At 39.5% G+C, this 27,256-nt stretch overlaps 1 protein-coding gene and 1 long non-coding RNA gene across 4 annotated transcripts; one reads left to right on the forward strand and one right to left on the reverse strand.

Annotated features, from left to right (window-relative positions):
* LOC127420175 (beta-1,4 N-acetylgalactosaminyltransferase 1-like) lies at nucleotides 1–27,195 on the forward strand. 3 transcript variants are annotated; one of them, XM_051662228.1, is made up of 12 exons: nucleotides 3–114; nucleotides 979–1,110; nucleotides 6,202–6,419; nucleotides 7,089–7,265; nucleotides 7,720–7,826; nucleotides 8,569–8,609; nucleotides 8,851–9,031; nucleotides 12,514–12,606; nucleotides 12,732–12,919; nucleotides 15,564–15,704; nucleotides 25,804–26,041; nucleotides 26,315–27,195. In XM_051662228.1, the coding sequence occupies exons 3-12, from the start codon at nucleotides 6,208–6,210 to the stop codon at nucleotides 26,530–26,532; spliced, it is 1,596 nt and encodes a 531-aa protein (XP_051518188.1). In that variant the 5' UTR covers nucleotides 3–114; nucleotides 979–1,110; nucleotides 6,202–6,207; the 3' UTR covers nucleotides 26,533–27,195. The 3 variants fall into 3 exon arrangements, with proteins under 3 accessions (XP_051518189.1, XP_051518188.1, XP_051518190.1); XM_051662229.1 differs by lacking the exon at nucleotides 979–1,110 and having other exon boundaries at nucleotides 1–114; XM_051662230.1 differs by lacking the exon at nucleotides 7,089–7,265.
* Nucleotides 5,097–7,056, reverse strand: LOC127420176 (uncharacterized). The gene is made up of 3 exons (XR_007893775.1): nucleotides 6,397–7,056; nucleotides 6,257–6,315; nucleotides 5,097–6,004 (listed from the first exon to the last, which is right to left on the reverse strand). It is a non-coding gene; the product is annotated as an uncharacterized LOC127420176 (long non-coding RNA).
* Nucleotides 27,196–27,256: the final 61 nt, after the last annotated feature.

Below are 27,256 nucleotides of genomic sequence, written 5' to 3' on the forward strand. Positions count from 1 at the left end.
TGCTATGGTCTGATAAAGCCAGCTGACAAGCAGTTCCCTATTCGTTCTCTACTAGCCTACGTCTTTTCACTTAATCTATATGAACTGGAATTTGGACTTTCGCAACTTTTTAGGGTAAGACAAATGTTTTTATTCCATGAATGTCTGATTTATTAAGATATCATGAAGCCGTTAAAAATGTGCATGTTTGACATGCCAAACCGATTGTAAGAAGCGATAGATGAATTTTTTTTTTTGAAACTTTAAAGTTCCTTTTAAAATAAAATCAAAAAAGTTGTAGCCTACTTTCGTAGCCTGTTATATGATCAAAAACTTGTGAATTAGCTAGTGTCTGAGATCAGAAAAACAAATTAAAAAGGGCATTGTAGGAAGGTTTAGAAACGTATAAATTATTAAGTTGCTACAGACGACTGTTTTCATTTATATAGTACCGAAACTCATATGTTTGTCTTGTTTTAACTTGTCTTTAAGCACCACATGGCCGCTGTTTCCTACCTGTCTCACTGTCCACTCCTCTGCAGCAAAAAAAAAAAAAAAAAAAAAAAAAAAAACCCTATAGGGTGATATAGCCTAAAGCTATTTACAAATCATACAACCTGTTCGTTCTTTGTTTTATTTTTTGTCTTTTAATAATGTATGCCAAATTTCTGGATGTCTATACTATTTATTGATAAAACAAGGCAGCTGTCAAGCTATACGGGCTACGAAACTTATGTTCTACTCTTTTGCTGAAGCAATTTCCATTACTCACCATGTGTGTTTGTGTGTTGCTTTTTGCATCAAAGCTTGTCGTTAAACCTAATTCTTTGACTGATAGCCTGTATGAAGTGGTTTCAGTTTGGAATAGATTTCTGTCTTGTGCTTCTCAGAAATTCACAGGTCAGGGCTTGCCTGTGGGTTGGTCATGGGGAAATCCTGGGCAAATGCTGTCTGAATCTGTGTCCTAATTTGGTAACTCATTCACTATTTCCCATATAGTGGGTGTCTGTCAGTGCACTAGACCAGGCACGGAGTGCACGAAGTGAATTAGTGAATTCCGACGCTGAGGTTTACACGAAGTGAGAGTGAGAGAGCGCTGGAGATGACAAAGAAAAATCTTAGTCACATACAGTATGTACTTTTATCTTACATGTAGGATAATAATTATAACAACAATAATACTTGCTATTCTTTTCAAATTGTATATATACAAAAATCTTCATTCTGTTTGTCGTGTTTAAAAACTGCCAACATGGAGGGGCCTTGGTAACGGGCAAAGATGCTGACTACCACCCCTAGAGCCGAGTTCGAATCCAGGGCGTGCTGAGGGACTCCAGACAGGTCTCCTAAGCAACCAAATTGGCCCGGTTGCTTGGGAGGGTAGAATCACATTATGTTCCCTATAATGTGGTTCTCGTTCTGGGTGGGGCGCGTGGTGAGTTTTGCGTGGATGCCGCGGAGAATAGCCTGATATGTGCTATGTCACTTATCCGCGTGATAAAATGCGCGAATTGACGGTCTGAATGTGGAGGCAACTGAAATTCGTCCTCCGCCACCCAGATTGAGGCAAATCACTACGCCACCATGAGGACTTGGAGCGCATTGGGAATTGGGCATGCCAAATTGGGGAGAAAAGTGGAGGAAAAAAAATAAAAAATAAAATAAAAAATACACTGGCAACATGAATTAAAACATTTGCAGTATATATATTTATTTATTTTAGCATCTTGACACTCTCCCATCCAAACTGGGTAGCATTCCTGAGCTACAAGAAGAGCTGAAGTGCGCATAGCGCTCTCATGAGACTGTAATACAACATCAAAGTTATTTCTAACAACAGACTAATATGTACATGTTATATAACCGAATATTTGTATTATTTTCACTGTGCGCAGTCACCTCAGTGAGTTAGTGAAGAATGAAATCACTAAGCATTAATGGCAAAATTTTAAAAGACTAATAACTAATATCAAATAAATTTTAATCTGTATAAAAAAATTAAATTGTTCAATTTATCTGTATGATATTGGATTGCTATTTATTTATTTATTTATTATTATTATTTTTATTTTGAATCAAGTATTGATATGGCAAATGTAAAACAATACAGCCAGCGAGAAATAAAACATTGCAGGAATGAAGGAAGCTGTAAACTATCTCTCTCTCTCTCTCTCTCTCTCTCTCTCTCTCTCTCTCTCTCTCTCTCTCTCTCTCTCTCTCGCTCTCTCACTCACCCACTCATGCTCTCTCTCCCTGCACGTCAGTCCTCCCCGCCTTGGATTATGGGCAAGATAGCGTCGGCGAGTGTACATCGGCTGTACGCTCGAAATCAGAGTGCATTGTGGGTGCAGAACATTGTAGTATTCTGTTTCTTTATGGTCTCTGATTCTATCAGAGTAAGTTCATAAACATGCCCTCTGTGCATGTGCGAGGTCTTAAAAGTTTTGAAGTTACCACATGTGCCCATACAAGTGCAGCATCGTCATAAGTAAAGATTTATTTTCTTTAAAAGAACTCCTGTCTTACCGCACGTCATTCAACAGTGGGTAAGAATGAGTGAATAAATGTAGGGAACGAATTCAGACACCACAAAAAAATTAACGACACCCAAAATAGTGCACAATATACAGGGTTGAGGAGTAATGGAATACATGTGACGGTTCCACTACAGTTACAATTAATTCAGTAAATCACTGGTGATTAGAATACCGTTACATTCAGAAATATTTTGATTACTGAAGAGATTACTTTGCATTTTATTGTCATTTGTTTCATTTAATATTTAGTCCTTTCAGATGGAAAACATTTATACATATAAATGATGTGATCCAGAGTATTTAGAATACGTTGCTGACTTTGAGTAATCTAATGGAATACGTTACAAATTACAGTTTACAGCATGTATTCTGTAATCTGTAGTGGAATACATTTCAAAAGTAACCCTCCCAACCCTGACTATATAGTGGATAGGGGGCAATTTCAGACACAGTTTGAGACTATTTGAACTTCACTCATAGGCGGGGTTACAATTTCCGATGCCATAAGTGTCCAGCCAAAGACCCACTACTGGGGGAAATTACATAAGTGATTTTACATCATTATTTTAAAATCAGCCATTTTAAACAGCCATTGTAGCAAAGAACATTCAAAATGTTAAATGAAATAAAAATCTAGATAAAGATAATGAATGCATGTTTTCCAGAGCTTTTCCATTAACACCAGGAAGAATGGTATTTAAAGGTACACTCAGTAATTTGTTCCTCATTAAAAAAGTTTATCTCCTAAAGATTAAGACCACTCACATTAAAATGAAGAATCCAGTCACATCTGTAACCTTATAAAAGCTGTGTTATTCTACATGGGTCACCACATGGGGACTGCCATGTTACAATCACATGACCAGCTGAAAACTACTGGCTTAGTTTCAGTAACTGTCCTGTAATTTGACACTTTCACTCATTGATTAAAGTAATCATGGCTGACTGTGAATACAAAATTTCCCTCAATGGCATCTGAAACTGAAAACTATTGACTTGTTTCAGTGTCATCACTTTTTTGCCATCACCATCAGCGGGAGAAAACAATGGCAGTGAATGGAAAAACACCCATAAAACGATCTCAAGAAAAACATCAAAACGTTTTTTTGATCCATGCAAAGTCCCAGGAAAGGTATATACAGGTCTGAAGTCAGCACAAATATTGCCAAATATGACTTTTGCTGACATTTTAATATATTTTATACACAAATTATCTCTGTATGCCAGCAAGTCTGATGTGTGCCTGGCAAGGGCACACGCCTACCGGTACATCCCTGTAAACATCTCTCATTCAAAAGTTACACATGTTTGTGTTATTTTCTGCTCTGATTTGGTCACAATATTACAGAACGTCTGTGATCCCATCAGTATGAATGCAAAGCGTTGCTTTTAACTCATGAAGAATACACTGAATGCAACCGATGCATATTAATGCCCAAACATACTCTACGCAAGTATGTGAACGCAGACGGATATTCTTCTATCAATCAACAACTGTCAATGCAGACTCGGGCAGCAATTTAAGTTGAATCTTTTCTAAAAATATATATGACTTTTTGTCCCCAGTCCATTCAAACAAACTTGTTTTTTCTCTGTGTATCTTCCCCACTCCTCAACTATGGACTCTACCACATCAGGGTTGCATCCGAAAACGTAGGCAGCTGACTTGCTGCCTATTAAGCAGTGCCTAATCAGTTAATGGCTTAAATGAGAGCTGTTTTGAATGAATGGAACTCTTAAGGAAACAGTTTGAAAAGCACCTTATTTTCATCCTGCCGCCGTAGACAGCCTACGAAGGTAGCATTACCTACATATATTTTTAGAAAACATTTTGTAAATGAATTGTGTGTGCAAAAACTACACTTACATTTTGGAACCCAGATTAATATTATTTTATAATGTTCAGTCAAGATTATTATTACAATAATATGAATTATTGTTCATATTGTTTTTTTTTTTTTTTTTTAGAAAATAGTAATATATTCTGTCATATTTACTTTCCCTTCACCTGGAGCTTTTATTTTGATGGAACAACAATAGCGCACTACAGTGTCGGTATGTAGTTATGTGATACTGCATTGCATTTTAAGATTTGTATAATAGCTTAAAGTGGGTTCAGATGTCTGCAATTGCTTGAGTGGGTGAACCTGCAGCACTTTGCCATCAAAATGCACATGAACTGCTCCGAGATGGCTGAAATCAGCGTCACAGCGTTTGAACATAAAACAATGCGTCACTTGAGCGCTTTGCTCAGTTTTCCTATCGGGGCCCCCCAAACGTCACCTAAATAATATTCATCTGGGTTCCAAAATATTAGTACATTTTTATTTTTTGCGCACCCTATTCATTTACAAAAAATATATGAAGGGAATTATTGCTTTTTTATTGCTGTATTGGTGCATATAACTTATATTTACTATATTAGAAATAAAATACCATTCTTCCTTGTGTTCATTTAGTGGAAAAACTAAGGAAAACAGGCATTCATTATCTTTATCTAGATTTTTATTTCATCAAACTTCTTTTTGGTGGCTACAATGGCTCTTAGAAATGATTTTACAATGACGATATAAAGCCACTTTTATGTTATTTCCCCCATTTGTATGCCGAAAGGGGGCCCACGGGCTGGACTCATCGGGCCTCAGAAATCGTAATTGCGTAGTTTGCATGGTGGTTAACACCGCTATTGAATGCACTGGTTGAACCACTTTAAATATGATTTAAAACTTCATTTATAACTCCACAACATTTGCATCTTGTAGTTTGAATTGTAACAGCCATTAGACAGATCATTTGGGAAGTCTGTTATGTTGCAGCAGCATACTTTTCCAGTTCTACAATCCCATGCAGGAAAATTCAAATTTAAAACTTGATCTCCGACAGTTTTCAAGCTAGTATTACCATCATTATTTTTAGCCAATCAATACTTCAAACAGAGCTATGGTTTTGCTCGCAGTCAAATCCATATAGTTCATAAGTCTTGAAGAAATATAGCATCACTTCATATTAAGCTTTTGACATTAAGCCACATCAGGGACATTGTATATTGGCAGTCAGATACTGTAAGGAACTCAACTTTGCTTACACTGTGCAGAAACAGAATGTGTGAGAAGTGAAATCTGCTCACACTTCACAGAAAATAACATCAGTGTTGCCGACCTGCTGATGTTCCAGACTGTTTCTGTTGCACATCCACAATCACATTTTAATGTTTAAAAGTAAGGGGTTGTTTTTTGTGTGTTGTGTAAAATAATGGCAAAAGCAGTTTTTAGGCAAATCCCTTATTTGGTAAAGCTGAATGTTAAACATGACAAAGCTCAACAAAAACAACTTTTTGCCAGATGTGTTCTTGACCTACCAGTTCCATGCCTTTCCAGAGATGCCATATTCAAATGTAAGGAAATGAGCCAGGTCCATATTTTGCATTTTTGCTCACACTGCTGTTGGATGGGTGAATTTTATTTTCTGATTTTGAGACAGGTAGAATTCTGTACAGAAGAGAACATATGGTGAATGCAAAACAGGGACCAGATTGAGTTCTTGTGTAACTGTCACTATCTTAAAAAGTGTGCTAATGATTCTGAAGATGATTTGTATCATCCTTTCAATGGTCTGCAGCTCCAAATATAGTCTTTAGAAGTTTTGTTAGCCAGTGTAACCCACCACCTTTCTATCTGTACCCTAGCTAATTATGCGTGTTATACAAAAGAAAACACTGGGAATTTTTCTGGTGGTCTTACCACTCATGGTTATACTCAAGTTCCACTGGACCTCATCGACCATCGCAACAACTGATGTGCTACAACGACAAGATTCTTTAAAAGAGCTACTAGAGATAAGGATACAACAAATGGAACATGGAAATGACAACATTCCTTACCACATCAAAGACAGCGTCTCAAGGCAAGTAAAGATTGGTCAACATACACTCAGATTTCCAGTATAGTTCTGAATAGCTACATAAAAATGACTGGCTGGTCAGAACGTCTTGTACTATGCCACCACAAAAGATCCTCAAACTCTAACTTCCATGAACCAAAGGTCTGGCTCAGTGGTCTGTTTGCATAAAAGGTTGATTGTTGTCAGTATAAATGTTTTTGTTGAAATGGTAAACACTACAAGCTCCCACATTAGGCTATTTGACTTTCAAACAGGGACCTTAAACTGCCTTATAAATCTATGTTTCATAGTGGCACTTCTGACACTTTACACATCTTTTTAAAGGGATAGTTACAGTCTCATGTTGTTCCAAATCTGTGTGGTTTTCTTCCGTGGAACACAAAACAAGTTTTTTTGGACTGATTGACTTCAGTAACCATTCTGTTTCAGTGCATCTTTGTTTTTTCCATACAATGAAAGTGAATGGTGACTGATATGGAACATTCTGCCAAATCTCCTTTTCTGTTCAATAGAAGATTTGAAAGGCATACAGGTTTGAAACAACACGAGAGTGAGTAAATTATGACAAAAATTTCATTTTGGGTGAACTGTCCCTTTAAAAATGATATGTCACTTGAATAAATGACATGATGCATGGTTGGATTTTCTAATATACCTTTTACGTCTAACCAGGAGCCTTGCCATTAACGGATGTGTTTGTGAAGGTGATAAACTAGGCATACATTTCCCATTTGCTCATTTACTGTTCCCTCAAGTATCGGCTACCCAGCTACGCAGTACCGTTCAAGACTCAGACCTGGAAAGGGCACAGAAATATAATAAAAAAGAGTACCACAGCTTCCGTAAGAGGTAGTACAGCATTTCACAACTCTTCAAAATTGCCATTTTCCAAAATGGGATCACTTTCTATGTAATTGACATTTAAATGTTGAATTGTGACACTGTAAAGACTTACAAACAGTTTGTCAGTAGATAAGATTGTTACAGTATATGTGTTATACAGATGTATGTCAGATTTTGTCATCACTCACCTTGTTGTTTCATGTCCATATGACTTTCTTTCTTCTGTGGAACACAAAAGGAGATGTTAAACCGAATGTACAGGCTGACAGTCTCAGTCTCCATTCACTCTCATTGTATTGATAAAAGAGCAGCATCAACATTCTTCGAAATGTCTCCTCGTGCTCCAGAGAACAAATTAAGTCAATGGAACAATATGAGGGGTATAAGTGGGGTTAACTCTCCCTTTAAGAAGTTGATTACCTTATCTGTTAATTTAATATGTTCAGTCTGTTCATTTAAGGACTTATACAGCTGCAGACTTACTTATCCTAGCAGAGGCCAACAGCCCTCTTCAGTACCCTACCCAGGGTGTGGAGGTCAGACCAAAAAGGACAATTCTAATCCCTGGTAAAAACTAAATCAATATGTTTTTTTTATATTTTTTTTTTATGACATTTTAGAGAGAGAAACTGTTTAGAGTTGCGCTGCCGGCTTTCTGGAACAATGGGAGTGAAGCACAAATAGCAATGTTTCCAATGAAATAAGTTAGTTTTCCATTTGTGGAGTTGAATTTGCAGATGACACTGTTCATAAGTGAATGATAACACTGTGTATGTTTTTGACATAATGAGGCAGAAGAGACATAGTTGTTTCTCTTCATAACCATGTTGTATAATCAAGTGGTTGTCAGTTTATAAAAGCTTTTAACAGTCTTTAATTGCTATCTACACAACCTCCCCAGCACTTGCCTGGGGTGCGTTGAAACTGTGAAATGGATTGACTGGTATTTTACTGTTACTAGAATAGTTGTGCAGGATTGCCTAATTGTCAGACTTGTTGCATAGCAAGTCCAGGATTTTGTAGACATTGATGTATCATTCAGAATCAGAGTTGTGTATTTGAGTCAGATTTGAGTCACAATTTTCTGGACTTGAGCTGAATAAGACCATCCAAACATTACAACCATTAAACACTAAGATGTCATTATTTCTACATGTGTGATAAATATGCATCGTCAAATATTATTATCAATTTAACTGCAAAAACATTTGCAAAGTGTACAGGTCATATCTTCATGAGTTTATTTTTTTAAAACAAAAACATTAGCAAGGTCACACAATAAGTCCATGTTTTTGTGTTCTTAATCAAGGTTTGAGTCTGAAGGACAATTCCAAGAAGAGCTCTTATTTGGTAAGTCTACCATTATTCTTTGTACTCGATAATTGGTAACTGATCCTGGGGACCCACAGCACTGCACCTTTTGGTCTACCTCATCTAATATAATAAGTAGTATCGGTATGTAACTGGTATGAAAGATTATAATTCTTCATCATTGCACAAGGATTTCCATGTACAATAGTATATAAACATGGTTCCTTTTGGCCCTCATCTGGCTCAGAAACCTGTGATCATCATACAGTATCAATTGCAGGTAAATCTTAATGCTACAATGGGAACATTCGATACAGCTGCATTGGTGGATGGAGTGCAAATAAAAGGGGACGGAGAGATGCAAATTAGTTTTGTGAGCAGATCACTGGCCGCACTGAACAGACAGCTACAGTTTGTTACCTACACAAACACACAGTTCCACCCCAACACAGCAGATGTAGGTGAGAACCCAAAACACCACAGCAGCGCTAACTTTTTGCAACGAATGGCTGTTTTTAAGCTTTTTAACCAGTTTGGACATGTATTCCAAACTTCATTATAAGATACTGCTTTCTGTTAAAACTTTCCCAAATAAAAGCAGGACATTCTAAAGCCCTAATTAGGTGTGATGACTGATGGGTGTTTGTTTTATCCAGAATTCTGACCAGTATTGCTTTTCATTGGCAGTCTAAAAATCAAATAGTGTTTGGGGCCAAAACAACACACCTAGCCCATATACAATTATGACTAACCCCAGCAATGACTGTAATACTCTTTATTAAATTAGCACTGCACAGAGAATGGTTTAGGGGGACAAGTCAAATATCCATTGTCTTGCCAACATATGTTCTCAGTCATGTCTGAAGTCTTGTAGAACAGGTTCCAGTGATAATGATGCTGTAATAAATCAGACCCTAACACAGAAAATAATTTAACAGTAGAATAAGGATGCTACTGTAAAACTTGATGTCATAATCAGGTCACACAATCCAAAGTGCACAATTCAATGGATAAGGCAAGATAACCAAAATATAATGTAATCAGATTACAGTACAATAGAACCTCATGGAATTGCAGAAACACTGTCAAGACTGTAGAGGTTGCAGCAGGGGTCTTACTTTTTTGTCATGAAGTATATTATACTGGCCTATCATGCCATATTTTATTTATACATAAGCATTTGAGTGAAATGTTTCATTGTTTCAATTTGAAACGTTTCATTGTTTCTTGTTTCACTTAAATATTTATTATTCATGTTATGTCATAATTAGAGCTGTCAGAATTAATGCGTTAACGCATTCGATTAATTAAAGTTTCACAAATTAATTTTTCTTAATCACGTTTAACACATTTACTGTTAATACAGCAAAAACCAGCATAAATACTGGTTGGAAGGGCAGAACATTTGTAATGTGTATTTCCGGAGTCAGTGATAAAATGATGGAGAAAGGACCTCTTAACGCTATTTGATGTATAAAACAAGCATGTGAAGTCTTAATTATCACAAACACAGAATGAGACATTTTTGTCTTTTCATGTGGAGTTCAAAGTAACGCATGACACTGGCATTGACGCCATGACACGAATCATGAATGCGACTTTACGATTGCTGTTGCTAAGCCGATAGCTACAGTCTACTGGCAGATTAATATTGTGGATGAGAGTTTAAGAGATTTAATGCCCATTGCAATGAAAATGCAACCATGTGGGAGACTAGTTCTTTCAATTAGCCAACCTCCCAATTAGACTTTGGGAAACGTTTAATGTTAATTGAATTGGTGCTATTTTAGTGCTTTTCTATCTTTATATTGTGGAAGGCTTTGTTTGGAAAATGTTAATGTTTTCTTTCCTAAAATTGAAATAAATGGATTTTGACAGGTAAAAAGGAATATATATTGTCAAATTTCAGCACTTTCAAAATCTATGATTAATCACGATTAAAAAAATTATCAACTGACAGCACTAGTCATATTTCTCTTTTACATTTTTTAATAACATTTGTATATTTTCAGTTTAAACTGGATTTTGAATCAAAATGGACCCCACTTTGGGCTATAAGGGTGCATGTGTGCTTGCGTGCGTGCGTGCGTGCGTGCGTTCATGCATTCTTTCAACATGATCACACATGTTGTAAATTGAAATGTTGCTTTCGAATGTACATGTACGCTGAAATTGACCTCATTCTGCCAAATTACTGACAAGCGGCATCCCCCATCAGACATTTTGCATTAATTCAAACATGTTTACTTTCCCTGTGGCACTACTGATAGCATGTCACATGATCAATCTCCAAGACATGGGTCTGGGTCCTGTGAAAAACAGGAAGTATTTTGCATTCACTCTGGGACATGGGCTAAGTTTGAAATGGCATCCTACCATACTACTCTTGCTATTACTAGCATGCATACTGTAGATATGGGAGAAGTAAGATGAGTAAGAGTATGGGTAGTATGGCATTCTGAACTCAGGCTTAGTTAGGTAACGAGGATTTAACCACATTAACAGTGTTGAGCATGATTCTACGGTTACAGTTTTGCTTTTAAATGACATTTTTACTGACAGTTAGGATTAGGGTTGGGATTTGATTTAGGGGGTAGTGTTTATAAAATATGCAATCCTGATCACTGTATTTCGGTAAAGCAAAGACCAGTTTAAGCAGCAGAACTCTTTATCTCTTGTTATGAAATTTCCATTGTGATCAGTTTGGTTCTTTTTCCTTAATTTTGTAGTTTTGGGACAGTTATTGAAGTTTGTTGGTAGAATGTTAAGAACTTTGTATGCCAATTTGAAAATGTATTTTGACAGGTGAAATGAATGATTACTGAAAACAGTTCTAATACTCCAGACAAGGGGAGCTCTTTTGGTGACAAGGAGTTGTTGCAGACATTTCAGGGAATTGTCCATTATTATTAATATTTATTATTTATCTATTGCTTTTGGGGAACAGTTTTCTTAACCTCTTAATAATACCAAAAGTGCTCTTCACACTGTTCTGCAGCTTTACAAACATGTTTTAACTCTGTTCGATATGTAAACAAAAAGTTTTTTGTATTCTATTAACCAATACATATTTACACCAGTCAGCCACAACATTAAAACCACCTGCCTAATATTGTGTAGGTCTCCCTCGTGCTGTCTAAACAGCCCCAACCCACATCTCAGAATAGCAGTCTGAGATGATATTCTCAACACAGTTGTACAGAGCGGTTATATGAGTTACCGTAGACTTTGTCAGTTCAAACCAGTCTGGCCATTCTCTGTTGACCTCTCCCATCAACAAGGTGTTTCCATCCACAGAACTGCCCCTCCCCTCAATCTGAGGAGGTCAGCAGTTACAGAAATACTCAAATCAGCCCATCTGGCACCAATAATTATGCCACACACCAAATCACTGAGATCACATTTTTTCCCCCATTCTGATGGTTGATGTGAACATTAACTGAAGCTCCTGACCCATATCTGCATGATTTTATGTACTGCACTGCTGTCACACGATTGGCTGATTAGATAATCGCATGGATGATTGTTGGTGCCAGATGGGCTGGTTTGAGTATTTCTGTAACCGCTGATCTCCTGGGATTTTAACACAACAGTCTCTAGTATTTACTCAGAATGGTGCCAAAAACATCCAGTGAGGGGCAGTTCTGCGGACGGAAATGTCTTGTTGATGAGAGAGGTCAACAGAGAATGGCCAGAGTGGTTCAAACTGACAAAGTCTACGGTAACTTAGATAACCGCTCTGTACAATTGTGGTGAGAAGAATAGCATCTCAGAATGCTATTCTGAGGTGGGGGTTGGTGCTGTTTTGGTGGCACGAGGGGGACCTACACAATATTAGGCAGGTGGTTTTAATGTTGTGGCTGATCAGTGTATATACAGCCTATTTCTTTGCCTTTCATTTTATTTATGTTCTAATATGAAATTATTCCTTTGTCTTTAACAGTACAACTGAATACTGTCGGATTTCAGGCATCCTTCACCATTAGAATCAGACATCCACCAATGCCTAAGTTCTATAATCCTGGACCCCAAAAGGGTATTACAGATAAAATTTATAATAAATTGATCATTTAAAATTCTTGATTTATTTTTTATTTTATTTTTTTTTTTTTTAATAGAAATGTCACAATGGGTAACTCACTGTTATTATTGTTCTCACAGAATACAATGTAAACACTCTGGTCACCATAGCCACAAAGACATTTTTACGCTATGATAAAGTTCAAGATTTAATCAACAGCATTCGACAGTTCTACCCAACTATAACTATAGTGATAGCAGATGACACCAAAGACCCTAAACCTGTGACCGGACCCTACATCGAACATTATATCATGCCCTTTGGCAAGGTATGGATCATACTGTATAAGTATACTATATTATACTGTATTATATTGTATAAAGTGCATTAATATAAACAGTGACTTCCAAAGTAATCAGTGGTAATACACTTAACAATGACAATTATAAGTAAGGGTTTTCTTCACTTAAGGGGTTTCTTGCAACTGGGCCCAGGCCTCAAATTGTCTTGTATGGTAATTATAGTTGTAGTGGAAAGCAGACCTTTTGATCATTATATAGTTTTTCCTATTTTATTGCTGTTTGGCCATAGCTCTTTATTGCTGCTAAATAAGGCCAGTAACCTAGAATTTCTGCTTATATTCTTACATATTAACTCCATATTGGCTTTGTGTGAGCTACACTACATGGCAAAAAGTATGTGGACTCCTATTATAGGTTTGGCTATTCCAGTTACACACATTACAATCAGGTGCATAAAATCAAGCATGCAATCATGCAATTTCCTTAGGCAAACATTTAATAGAATGGGGCATACCTTTTTTTAATTTAACCACATGACAATGCTCCTTTGCACAAAGCGAGGTCCAAAAGCAAATGGTTTGCTTAGTCTGATGTGGAAGAACTTGACTGACCTGCACAAAACCCAGACCTAAACCCCACTGAACACCGGGTTGCTCCCGGCGTGTGGCTTGAGTTTTTGTTTGTAGCCTGATAGCTTGCTAAGCCTTCAATAGTTTTTATTTCCATTAAAATAATAACTACACTTTCTATTGTTATTTGTTGAGATTTTTCTCCATGCATCCGCTTTTTGCATTTTCCACACGTTAATTTTTATTGGGATTTTTTTGCGATTTTACTGTGTGCATTAATTCCACCCCCCATTACAATTGTATTTACACAGATCACTCCATCGATGTCAAACACCTGCTGATTAGGAACTACAAAAAGCTCTATAACAAACAACTGCGTTAAGTCATGGCATCAACATTGGTTATAGTCACCTTGCACAGAATGCCACATGTTTAAAATAGCTACATCCATCAGCAATGAAGGTTTTACATGCAACAAATATGTGGAATTAGCCAGGCTGACGGAGAAGATAAATGAGTTAGAGACACGAATCTGAATGCTAGTGGAGGTCAGTGAGAAAGAGAAGCCATGAGGTACTGTTTTGAATGTGGCCAGCACAGCAGGCTATACATACATTCCGGTTCTGACAGTAGGGCACCCGCAGCAGGGCAAATGGGTAACGATTCAGGTGGCATTGGCGCAAGGCAACGCCACACCACTCTCCCATTCCTTTTAGAGTTTTCAACAAGTTCTCCCCCTCAGTGACTCACCTAATGAGAATCCTGTTGAAAGCGCACTGACTGTAGGGTATTCTAGACTTCTGCCACTTTAGTCAAATGTCTCCTGGGGGCCAGGGTGCCTGACATAAGATCAAATTTAAAAGTGCTGGCTAATGCAAAATTTAGGTTTTCTAAGATTGTAATTCACATTGGCACTTATGATGTCCGACTTTGCCAGTCACTAAAGATAACATTTAAAGAGGTGTGTGAACTTGCAACTATGATGTCAGATGCTGTAATATGCTCTGGCCCCCTCCCTGCTTATCAAGGTGATGAGAAAAATAGTAAATTATCGTCACTGAATGGCTGGATGTCTGAGTGTCCAGAGAATAGCATACGATTTATAGACAATTGGATTTGTTCTGGTGATAGACCTGACCTGCTAAGGAGAGACGGTCTCCATCCCTCTAGGGAAGTTGCCGCTTTCCTCTCTAGTAATTTGGCTCATAGTATTAATAATGTTAGTGTTTGATTAACCATGGCACAAGTCAGGAAGCAGACAGACTGGCTAAACCGACTCTCTGTTAGCTGCCTTGAGATGTGACACAGGTCACATAAACTACAACACATAGATACTGTATCACCTAGATGTCATATAGAGATTGTGTCTGTTCCCCGAACTACCAAACACAAAACCTTTATAGAGCTCTATTTTAAGAGCACTAGCGCTAAGCGCAGCGCTTTGCCACAAGTCATACACGCAAAGTTAGTGAGCATGGCCATGAAGTTTTGGTATTTTTGTGCATGCACTAAGTCTATGCGCAAGTGGGTTTGGCGAACCCGTGCGTGCAAAGCACTAATGGGCTGGGTCAAGCACAATTTAATTCTGAAAATCTTCTCCAGATATTGAATGGCTGCGTTCTATTATACATTTAATTTCCTGTTAAACGCCAGCGTTACAAACAAAGACATCACATTCATAAGAAGTTGGTAGTGTGAAGGGACTGTATGCAATGAATTGGAAGAATAGAAAAATGGACTTACTTTCTTTAGTGCATTAATTTCATCCTTGTTGAATGTCAGGCATTTTTTATATGAATCAATCCTTTTATACGCATGGAAAATGTGGTTGTTGTCAGAATTTGAATATACGGTCCGATGTGGATTTTGCATACACCCCCAAAAATGGGTAGTTGTGCCCCTGGTGGTTCTTAACATCTAGTGGTTATCCTTCTCAGGAGAATGGAAGCTGGTATTACTGTTAAGGGAGGACCAAATCCCTATTAAATGTCCAACAAGCACATTTGGGTGTGGTGTTCAGGTGTCCAAATACTTGTCATGTAGATTGCTGTGTTCCTCTCAGGACAAATTGATAATCTAAATTGCTGTCTACTCATTACAGGGCTGGTTTGCTGGCCGCAACCTGGCAGTCTCTCAGGTGACAACCAAATATGTGCTTTGGGTGGACGATGACTTCATTTTTACCTCAAACACAAAGCTGGAAAAAATGGTGGATATTTTGGAGAGAACTACTTTGGACCTGGTAAAAGAAACTTGTGGCTTATTTATCATTTACATATGCAAATTTATGTTAATGACTTATTGTAGTTTTTGCAGTTTTCCAATCTTACTCAGCTCAGATTGAAAATTGTTACATTACATTTTTAGCCTTTTAGCCACTTTTATTGATAGAGACCTGGAAATGATGGTGAGCCAGACAGACTCTAGTTTCGTGTAGCCAGACCTTTGACTAAAAAGCAACTGGGCTTGAGTATACTGCAGCTTATTCTGGCCAAGAACCACACACTTAGACAGGAAGAGCTGTCTGACTGACATAAAACAGCCCATTTTTTAATGTCAGTCACAATAACGTGGCAGTCTCCTTGAACGATTGAACAGGAAACATGCAAAAACCCAGACTGATCTCACAGTTATCACTTTTCATGGTGTGCATAAAACATATTTACACATTTGTGTCATTCCGTTCTGACAGATTTGTTAAAAGGTGTATTACAGGATGAAGAGGTTTTGGTATATTGTGGCTTCATATACAGAAGTGAGAAGCAGAATTCAGTTATTATTATGTTATGTCCCCTTTAAGAGAATGAGATTAAAAGCAGAATGCACAATACTTGTTGACACCTCTTCAAACATAGCGCTTATGGTTGTGACCACAAAGCTCTATTTTGGTTTTGTCACCACAGAAGTGAGAAGCTGAATTCACAGTTATTATTCTGTTATGTCCCCTTTAAGAGGATGAGATAAAAAGCAGAGTGTTCCTGTGTTTTGGTAAGAGAAATAAAGTTTTGGATTTCATGGTTTAACTAACCTAACATTTGCTTGATCACACAAACACTACAAGGTGACGGCTTCTTATTTGTTTGCTGTCATGTCATTGACTTTAGGATTTTACTCAGATTTAGCCAGCTGCAACAAATGTTGTCCAGTTAAGGAACACACCATTATTACACAAACATATTAGCCTTTTTGTAAGTAAATATTTGTTTCTTAATTAAAATAAATAGCATGGCAGAACTTATTGAAATATTGTTCACAATTTTTTACTTTTATTAAACAGTGCTTTTATTAAATTCATGCTAGCTAGAAAAGGACCAAGAAGGAACTTGCATTTGAATAGCTTACTTAAATTTCACACAAGGGGGGAAAAAAAAACATATGGCAACACAAAGCTTTTGTATCTGGTGGGATGTGCCAAAATAATTAGATTTCACGGTTTTATGTGACTAACACAAACAGAAATCCTTTAAAATGCAAATTAAAGACACGATAAAATATGACCAAAGGAAAAACACTATAAACAAAACACAACTACCTATACTAAAAACCTTTTATAATTATAAATATACTGTATACACACACATACTGTATACTTACATATATGTACTGTATATACAGTTGTGCTCAAAAGTTTGCATACCCTGGCAGAAATTGTGGTATTGATTTGGAAAATATGATTAATCATGTGGTTGTTTCAAGGAGCACAATACTTGTTGACCCCTCTCCAAACATAGCGCTTATGGTTGTGACACTCCAAATTACAGTGTGCCAGAAGCTGTGAGGCGTGTCAAGGTGATGTCGGGCATATTGTAACCGGGCTTTTTTGTGGCATTTGCTTCTTTCTGGCAACTCGACCATGCAGCTCATGTTTGTTCAAGTATTGTCATATTGTGCTCCTTGAAACAACCACACCATCTTTTTCCAGAGCAGCCTGTATTTCTCCTGATGTTACCTGTGGGTTTTTCTTTGTATCCTGAACAATTCTTCTGGCAGTTGTGGCTGAAATCTTTCTTGGTCTACCTGACCTTGACTTGGTATCAAGAGATCCTCAAAATTTCCACTTCTTAATAAGTGATTTAACAGTACTGACTGGCATTTTCAAGGCTTTGGATATATTTTTATATCCTTTTCCATCTTTATAAACTTCCATTACATTGTTACACAGGTCTTTTGACAGTTCTTTTCTGCTCCCCATGGCTCAGTATCTAGCCTGCTCAGTGCATCCACGTGAGAGATAACAAACTCATTGACTATTTATACACAGACACTAATTGCAATTTAAAAAGCCACAGTTGTGGGAAATTAACCTTTAATTGCCATTTAAACCTGTGTGTGTCACCTTGTGTGTCTGTAACAAGGCCAAACATTCAAGGGTATGTAAACTTTTGATCAGGACCATTTGGGTGATTTCTGTTACCATTATTATTTAAAAAGGAGCCAAACAACTATGTGATAATAAATGGCTTCATATGATCACTATCCTTAAATAAAAGACAGTTTTATTGTATGATCAGTCCTATTTTCAAAATCAATGCCAAAATTTCACAATTTCTGCCAGGGTATGCTAACTTTTGAGCAAAACTGTATGTAGGGAGATGGTGATAATTGATCGTTCAAGTATTCTGTTTTAAGAATTAAATATGACTGAATTATTCTAACTATAAACTAGTTTAGTCAAGTGATGTATTTTCCGTATAATGTGTGAGGGAACCCAGGTAAATCCCAACCTAATATACATTTTTAATAAACCAAGCAAAATTGCAATGGAGCTTGAGCACCATGCACTTTCACAGTATGGAAAGGGTGGATTAGACATTTAGCACAAACTAATTTTTGTACTAAATAACTCTTACATTTTCTACATGAGAGAATCTGTGGGAGCACATTCAGTTTGAATGAACATGACACCTTGGTAGTAAGTAGGGGTTTAAAAATCCTTAAACCCCAGTAAGCCTGTGTGTTAATGTGACCCTGATTATGATAATATTGCTTTTGTATCTCCATAAAATGTGTTATTTGTCCATAAAACCATTTAAACACAAATAGCTTAAACCCAGCTTAAATAAATATGACTGTTGGGCAGACATGTGGCTGTGAATGAGTTCATTCATTCTCTTTATGGTGAATGCTACAGAATATAGGGAACAGGGAACAATTTTAGATGGTTCTGAAGGGAACCAACCAGTTAACTAAATGTTTGTTGATTACAGCCACCTGTGATTGGTCAATGACACGCGGCAGCCGCGAAAATCTAATTTTATTTATCTTTAATAAAATGTGTGTGTGTCTCCATTTAGCCACCTGGCGACACTCTTCCTATGGCAAAATGAATAGGGAACTCACGATTACCACATTATGTGTGTACAGCTGCCTTTACATGCTACTAATAGATAGTTCCCTATCTGTCACTCACTCGACGTTGTGTCGATGTAGTGACACTAGGGGTCACTCTTGGGAGCCCGAGACACCTCTGGTCTTTGATGAAAGGCCAGTGAAAATTGGCGAGTGGTATTTGCATGCCACTCCCCCGGACATACAGGTATAAAAGGAGCTGGTATGCAACCATTCATTCAGATTTTCTCTTCGGAGCCGAACGGTCATGCTCACTGAGCTGAATTCCCACGACTGTTCATTCACCTTTGCTGGATCTGATGGTGTATTTCAGCGGCTTCTCCCTCCTTTGCACTGGTGCACTGCAGAGAATGCCCCTGGGCACTTCGGCAGAAATAAGAGTATATTTCTCTAAAAGAGCGGCACACACGGAACGTCTTTTTAAAGACGTGTCTTTTTAAAGATGCCTTTCCGATTGTGTGTTATTCCTGGTTGTACTCGTTATCTCTCGCCTTCTGACGGCCTTCTATCACTGTCTTTCATGTCTGGGCACTGCTCACACAGAGACAGCATTCGTGGATGGTCATGTTCTCATTGCAAGGACATGTCCATGGCAATGATGTGGTCGCGGCTCGCCTTCGTAAGAAAGCCAGCCACCCCAGAGGCTCCCCGCCTCAGTCCTTTTACCCACGGGTATGAGGCCAGCGTGGATAGCACTGGGGGTGATTTGGGGACCCCAATGGGACCACCTCCGCCGGGTATCCCCCCACGGACCTCCCATTCCCCAGCATGCTCGTCTGCCCCGATCGGGCTTCCGGATGAGTTTGCCGGCTCGTCTCATGGCGAGTTCGACCTCTTATTCAGAGCCACGAAGGTGATGAGCTCTCGAGCACAGCATCGGAGAGCGGGCTCATCCAGTCGGACGCAGAAGCCTCAGCTGGGCTCCTCCCTTCGGGGACGATTGCCCAGTCACAGGCTGTCGCAGAGATGATGACATGCTTTCCTGGGCAGCCGCGAGCGTCGGCAAGAGTGGAACCCTCCGCACTTCCCTGAACCCTCGCGGCTCGATGATTGGTTCCTGGACTCGCGGTGCCCCTCAAAGCCATGCCCCGCCCCCGTTCCTTTCTTCCCGGAAGTGCATGAAGAGCTGACAAGGTCATGTGAGGCACTTTTTACTGCCCGGTCCCTATCTTTTCAGCTTCCCCGCCCCCGGCGCGGTCTCTCGGGCGGACAGTGTCCACATTAGTGGTCCATGAGTGCCACCTTTGGCTCAACCTGGTCGAGATGGGTAAGGCCGAAAGGACACGATTCCTTGCTGCCCCCATATCCCAGGCTGGCCTATTTGGCGACACCGTCAAGGACTTTTCCCAGCAGTTCTCGACGGTGGAGCAGTAGACGGAGGCTATCCGGCATATCCTGCCCCGGCGAGGCTCAAGATCCCGCACCCCGTCTACTCATCGCCAAGGGCATCCCCCTGTGGTGACTGCACCGGCTCCGCCGCAGCCTGCCCCTTCAGCCCGGCCCTGGCGTGGAGCCCACTGCAGGAAGCAGATGCCACCCATAAGGGCAGGTGTTCCCCTAGAACTGGTCTCCAGGAGCGTCGTGGTCACGACGGACGCCTCCAAAACGGGCTGGGGCACTATTTGCAACGGACACGCAGCCGCCGGCTTGTGGACAGGCCCACGACTGCATTGGCACATCAGCTGCCTCGAGTTGTTGGCAATTCTGCTCACCCTGCGGAGGTTTCGGCCATTGATCCAGGGCAAGCATGTGTTAAGTCAGACAGACAACACAGCAACGGTAGCATATGTCAACCACCAAGGCGGTCTGCACTCATGTATGTCACAACTCGCCCGCCGTCTCCTCCTCTGGAGTCAGCAGCACTTCAAGTCGCTGCGAGCCACTCACATCCCGGGCAACCTCAACACTACAGTGGACGTGCTGTCACAACAGGTTACCCTCAGGGGAGAGTGGAGACTCCACCATCAGGTGGTACAGCTGATTTGGAGTCAATTCGGACAGGCACAGGTGCACCTGTTCGCCTCCCAAGAATCCTCCCCACTGCCCGCTCTGGTACGCCCTGACCAAGGCCCCCCTTGGCATAAACGCGCTGGCACACAGCTAGCCCCCTGGCATGCACAAATATGCATTTCCCCCAGTGAGCTTACTTGCACAGACCCTGTGCAAGGTCAGGGAGGACAAGGAGCAGGTCATCCTGGTAGCACCCTACTGGCCCACCCAGATGTGGTTCTTGGACCTCACGCTCCTCGCGACAGCCCTCCCCCCCGGCGAATTCCCCTGAGGAAGGACCTTCTTTCTCAGAGACGGGGCACCACCTGGCACCCATGACCAGACCTCTGGAATCTCCATGTCTGGCCCCTGGACGGGACATGGAAGGTAGACACGATCACTCAGGCTAGGGCCCCCTCTACGAGGTGCCTGAATGCCTTTTAAGTGCCATCTGTTCGCTAGGTGGTTTTTCCCAATGGGAAGACCCCAGAGATGCGCAGTCAGATCAGTGCTTTTCTTCCTGCAGGATAGGTTTGAAGGGAGGCTGTCCCCTTCCACCTTGAAGGTGTACATTGCCGCCATAGCAGCACACCATGACGCAGAAGTCCTTAGGGAAGCACGACCTGATCATTAGGTTCCTAAGAGGCGCCAGGAGGCTGAATCCCCTCCAGACCATGCCTCGTTCCCTCATCTGACCTCTCTGTAGTTCTTCATGGTCTACAGAGAGCCCCCTTTGAGCCTTTGCAGTCAGCCGAGCTTAAGGCACTCTCCTTGAAGACAGCCCTCCTGACTGCACTTTTAATCTGTCAGCGAAACGTGCCTAGAGTTCGGTCCGGGCTACTCTCACGTGATCCTGAGACCCTGACCGGGCTATGTGCCCAAGGTTCCCACGACCCCTTTTAGGGACCAGATGGTGAACCTGCAAGCGCTGCCCCAGGAGGAGGCAGACCTAGCCCTGTCATTGCTGTGTCCGGTGCGAGCTTTACGCATCTATTTGGATCGCAAGCAGAGCTTTAGGATCTCTGAGCAGCTCTTTGTCTGCTTTGGTGCACAGCGGAAAGGAAGCGCTGTCTCCAAGCAGAGGATCACCCACTGGCTCATTGACGCCATAATTATGGCATATCACGCCCAGGACATGCCGCCCCCGGTAGGGCTACGAGCCCATTCTACCAGGGGTGTAGTGGCCTCCTGGGCCCTGGACAGGGGTGCCTCTCTAACAGATATTTGCAGAGCAGCAGGCTGGGAAACACCCAACACCTTTGCAGGGTTCTACAATCTCCAGGTGGAACCGGTTTCATCCCAGGTAGTGGCACGCAATACAAGCGGATAAGCCCGGGATAGCCGGCCGGGTGTATCCCTTACACATAGCGCCTTCCACCTCGTTTTGAGCTGAAGACGTGCGGCATTAATTCCCAGTAGTGTTCACAAACTTTGTTCCCTGATCGACTTCCTCCGAGCCCTGTGGCAGTTGAGTTTTCGGATAGACTCGCTGCCGGCCCAGTACACGTGCTAACTAAGAGTCCTGTTCTGAGGTAGGTGCTCCGCATGTGGCGGTTCCCTGTAAGGCTAATTATCTTCAGTGAAATATATCTTCTACTAATTTGTTTCCCTGTTGGCAAACTGCGTCTTCCTTGGGCAGAGCCCCTCTGCCCCAGTCTCCATGTTTGTAGTAACTCCTCCCCCATTGGGTAGGATCTACCTTGAAGACTCTCCACATGGTTGGAAAGACCATGTGACGTATTTTTCAACTTAAATATCCCCCCCTCTCTTTAAACTTGTCCCCAAAGGGCCTATGTTTATAACTCATAACTATGATGGGGGAGGTTACATGTTGACCTGGTGTGCTGGCTATGAGGCACACAGAAGTCTGCCCACCACACACCGTCAGTTCACGTAACACAGTTCAGCCAATTGTGGCGTTTCATATAGGGACCCCTAGTGTCACTACATCGACACAACGTCGAGTGAGCGACAGATAGGGAACATCATTGTTACTTGTGGAATGTCATGGTTACTTGTATAACCTCCGTTCCCTGATGGAGGGAACGAGACGTTGTGTCCCTCCTGCCACAACGCTGAACTACCCGCTGAAATGGCCGGACCTTATATTAGCTCCTTTTATACCCGTATGTCCGGGGGAGTGGCTTGCAAATACCACTCTCCAATTTTCATTGGCCTTTTATCAAAGACCAGAGGTGTCTCGAGCTCCCAAGTGTGACCCCTAGTGTCACTACATTGACACAACGTCTCGTTCCCTCCATCAGGGAACGGAGGTTACACAAGTAACCATGATGTTTTCATTGAATGACCTTGCCAGTTTAAAGATGGTTTAAAGTTTGTGTGTGGTATGCATCAAGTCATTATGTTGCATCAGACATTGTTATTCTTTATTCATATCGGATATCTATTATGCATGTATTGTATCAATATGCACCATATTATGTCTATATTATATATATATATATATATATATATATATATATATATATATATATATATATATATATATATATATATGCGCCCACACATATAAGCCAATTCTCCTTGGTCATAAACGCATCTGTGACTGTAGTGCTCAAGTCTGGTGCATTTGTGTGCTGTCTAAATTAGAAACATTCAGTTAAAACATTTAATCTTTTTTGGCATACTTTTGAAAATAATTAAAAATTGTTCCAAAAAAATCTAATCGAATTGAATAATGACCAAATTTAAGATTTCACGATGCATCGTAATCTTTAGATGAAGAATCATAATCTTATCGAATCTTTGTCAGAGCAAATCATTACACCCCTAGTAGTAAGTACAGGACAGTAATGTACTACATGAGACCACATAAACAAGTGTTTCCACATTTCCCACATATGACTTTTAACCATAAATGTAAATACCATACTGTGTGAGATCAGATATCTTGCAAGATTGGATTCACTTTGTGTCATTATGTCATGACTTTAAGGCGGAAGTTTGTAACATTTGTGGTGTTAAAAAACTTTCTCCTATTCCATCTTAACATGCAGAGGCAATTATAAGCAAGCCATTCCTGTTTGTTTTAAGCGACCAGTCCAGGCTGACACAACAACATTGACTCAACCAATGGCGTGAGCGGGACTATCTGTTAGCAGATTGGAGGCATATTCAGAAAGCTGTTTGAAAACTTTTTTTATTTTTGCAATTTCTTTTGGTGATGCTAGTGGTGCAGAAATTACACATTTTAAATCTGATTAGGTTGTAGGTTTTTGCCTCTATGGGGAATTGTAGGATGAACAGGGAAAGAGCAGGAGGGAGGGCAAATAAAGTGGGCACATTTATGGTATGAGAATGCATTGGGAGGTACGTGTAAGTTTTTAGAATTGTGTAAATGTAGTGGATCAGGGAAATAGAAAAGAGCCTTAACTAGAATTACAACATTGTAAACAAAGAACGTTATTGACTACCCCACTCTACCCTGGGGATATACTCAGATGTGGAATTAAATCAACCACATGAGTGCTTAAAAATGACATGCTGATAAAAACCACCCCAGATACAGATCAGGATCTCTGTGCCTCAAGCATCCAGCTCCAACAGCAAATAATAAAAAAAAACAATGTTTACAGTCCAGTACAGCTAAGTTAGATGGCAAATAGACACGGTAATGGGTTGTAAAATTTTTATAACTGGGCCAGACACAAATCAAAGTCCAGCATACCAGCACAATTTAACACAAATGTATGTGTATATTGATGTATATAGTCATGCATATAAATCCATTCATTGGATACAAAAAAAATGCATAGATTAAAGTTGGTCAACAACACAGTCCTAAACTGGGTTACCCAAAGTAGCCTTAAAGAGGAAAATCATAAACAAAACAAAATATTACACACCAAGAAACACCCTTAGAAAAACAAATTTACCTGATTCGACAAGCAAATCTGAGTCCAGGAGAATAGCAGCGATTAATTTGGAGTACATTTCCGAGGTGGAAACACCATCCCAAAGGGGAAAAAAACACACTGGTGTCGCACATGAGCAAAGACAAAACTGAGCAAAGATAATGATGTAATTACATCAATTCAGAAAAGTTTCAAATAATGACCAATTTAGCTGATTTCTATCAATTCTGCTCCTTCAAAACCAAATTTCATGGTGTGTAAAGAATGAAAAATAATTTCTTCTCATATAGATTCTCATATTTGATCTCATATGGTTTGATGTCATGAAAAGAATATAAACACTAAAAATACACACACACACACACACACACACACACACACACACAAAAGTACCGTTTAAGGTACAAAGCAGTCACTGTGATGGTACCCTTGTTTTTGGGTGCATATTTTTTACCCTTTAGGAGACAAAAAGGTACATATTTGGTAATTAGGGTACAATTATGTACCCAAAATATGTTTTTAGATGTACAAAAAAATGTCCCCTTATTTCACCCAAAAATGAAAATTCTCATTTATTCAACCTCATGCCATCCCAGATGTGTCTGTTTTTCTGCTGAACACAAAGATTTTTAGAAAAAAACATCTCCAATCTGTGGGTCCCTACTGTGTAAGTGAAAGGTGGCCAGAACTTTGAAGGTCCAAAAAGCACATACAAGTAATCCATAAGACTCCAGTGTTTAAATCCATATCTTCAGAAGCAATATGATAGGTGCGGGTGAGAAACAGATCAATATTTAAGTCCTTTTTTACTATAAATCTCCACTTTCACTTTCACATTCTTTTGTTTCTGGCGATTCACATTTGTTGTGCATATCGCCAGCTACTGAGCAGGGAGGAGAATTTATAATGGAAAAATTATTTAAATATTGATCTGTTTCTCACCCACACCTGTCAGATCACTTCTGAAGATATGGATATAACCACTGTTAATTACTTTTGAGTTGTGTGAATTATTTTTTTGCTGCATTTTCTTTATTTTTTTTTTTTTTTCACATTTACTGTACATTCAATCTGTGACTAAAGCTGTTTTCTGGGTTTGTATGCGTGTGTTTGTGCGTTTGCACTAAGGTGGGAGGTGCAGTCAGGGAAGTGACAGGATACTCTGCCACCTATCGACATACCATCTCCACGGACGCAGGTGACGAGGAGGGAGATTGCTTACACATAAGGACGGGATACCACCATGTTATCGAGGGATTTCCCAATTGTGTGGTTGCAGATGGTGTCATTAATTTCTTTATGGCTCGCACAGAGAAGATAAGACAAGTTGGCTTCGACCCACGTCTGGCTCGGGTTGGCCATTTAGGTGAGAAAAGTAATGCAGAATTAATAATACTTGTGTGGGAGTAACTACGGAGCTAGCTGTTTCACAGGAAAGTTGCCACAAGGGCTGTATCTCAGTAACTAATAACAAGAGCTATATCCCCTGTACATTGTGACATGTTCTTTTGCAAATAAAAAGAGTTAAGATTGCTTATAGAATTTATTTTAGTGATTATCTGTAATATTGATATGTACATATTAAATATATACAGTTTTGAGTTATAATGACATTTTCATATTAATGTTTTCTCTTTAGCATTTTTCATAGATGGGCTTGACTCTCTGTATGTGGGCTCCTGTGATGATGTTATTATTGATCATGCATCGAAGATCAAAGCCATGTTGCCATGGGGACAGTCTGAGATTGACAAAGCCTATTCCAAGTTCCGTTATCCCTCCACACAAGAGACTATTGTGAATGAATATGATCTTTTCTATCGCAAGAACCATTTTAAATGTGTCACTAGCGACTAAATGTGGAATGTCACAACCTCTGTAAAGCACATTTCTTCTGTGCTTTACAGAGGTTGTGCTTCTCAATTTTTTTTTATTTATTCATTTTTTTTTTTTTTGGTCATGGCCCAGGTGTGCCAGGCAAACATACAATCAAAGCTTAAGGAGAAAAAGAGGTGGAAAGGAAAAGTGTGTGTGTGTGTGTTCTTATAACTAAGAAAGAACACACAAAAAGCAATACACAATGTCATTTTTATGAGACACAAAGGGGTGATATTTGATGCAAAATGTTTATTTGCCACAATATTAACAGCTATTAACATGAATGTTGTCACTACATTGTCAAGGTAACACTCTCATTCAAAATAAGCTGGCAGTGATGTACCTATGTCTTTGTAGGAATGCCCTGCACCCTTCAGAGGTCTTACTTGTTCTGCCCTCCAGAGATATTAGGGCATGCCAACTTTCAAATGCAATTTCAATTTTGTTTAGTAATTTTATTATTTTAATCTTTTAAATAATAGCTCCCTAGTTACACATTTGTGTCACTAACCAAATATATTCACTCATATGGAAGCCCCTTGTAAATGAATTAAATTTAGTAAAAAATAAATAAATAAAATTAATAATAATAATAATAATTATATATATATATATATATATATATATATATATATATATATATATATATATATATATATATATATATATATATATATATATATATATTGAGCCACAAGGTGGC

The sequence above is a fragment of the Myxocyprinus asiaticus genome, chromosome 29, assembly GCF_019703515.2.
Source record: "Myxocyprinus asiaticus isolate MX2 ecotype Aquarium Trade chromosome 29, UBuf_Myxa_2, whole genome shotgun sequence".
NCBI lineage: Eukaryota > Metazoa > Chordata > Actinopteri > Cypriniformes > Catostomidae > Myxocyprinus > Myxocyprinus asiaticus.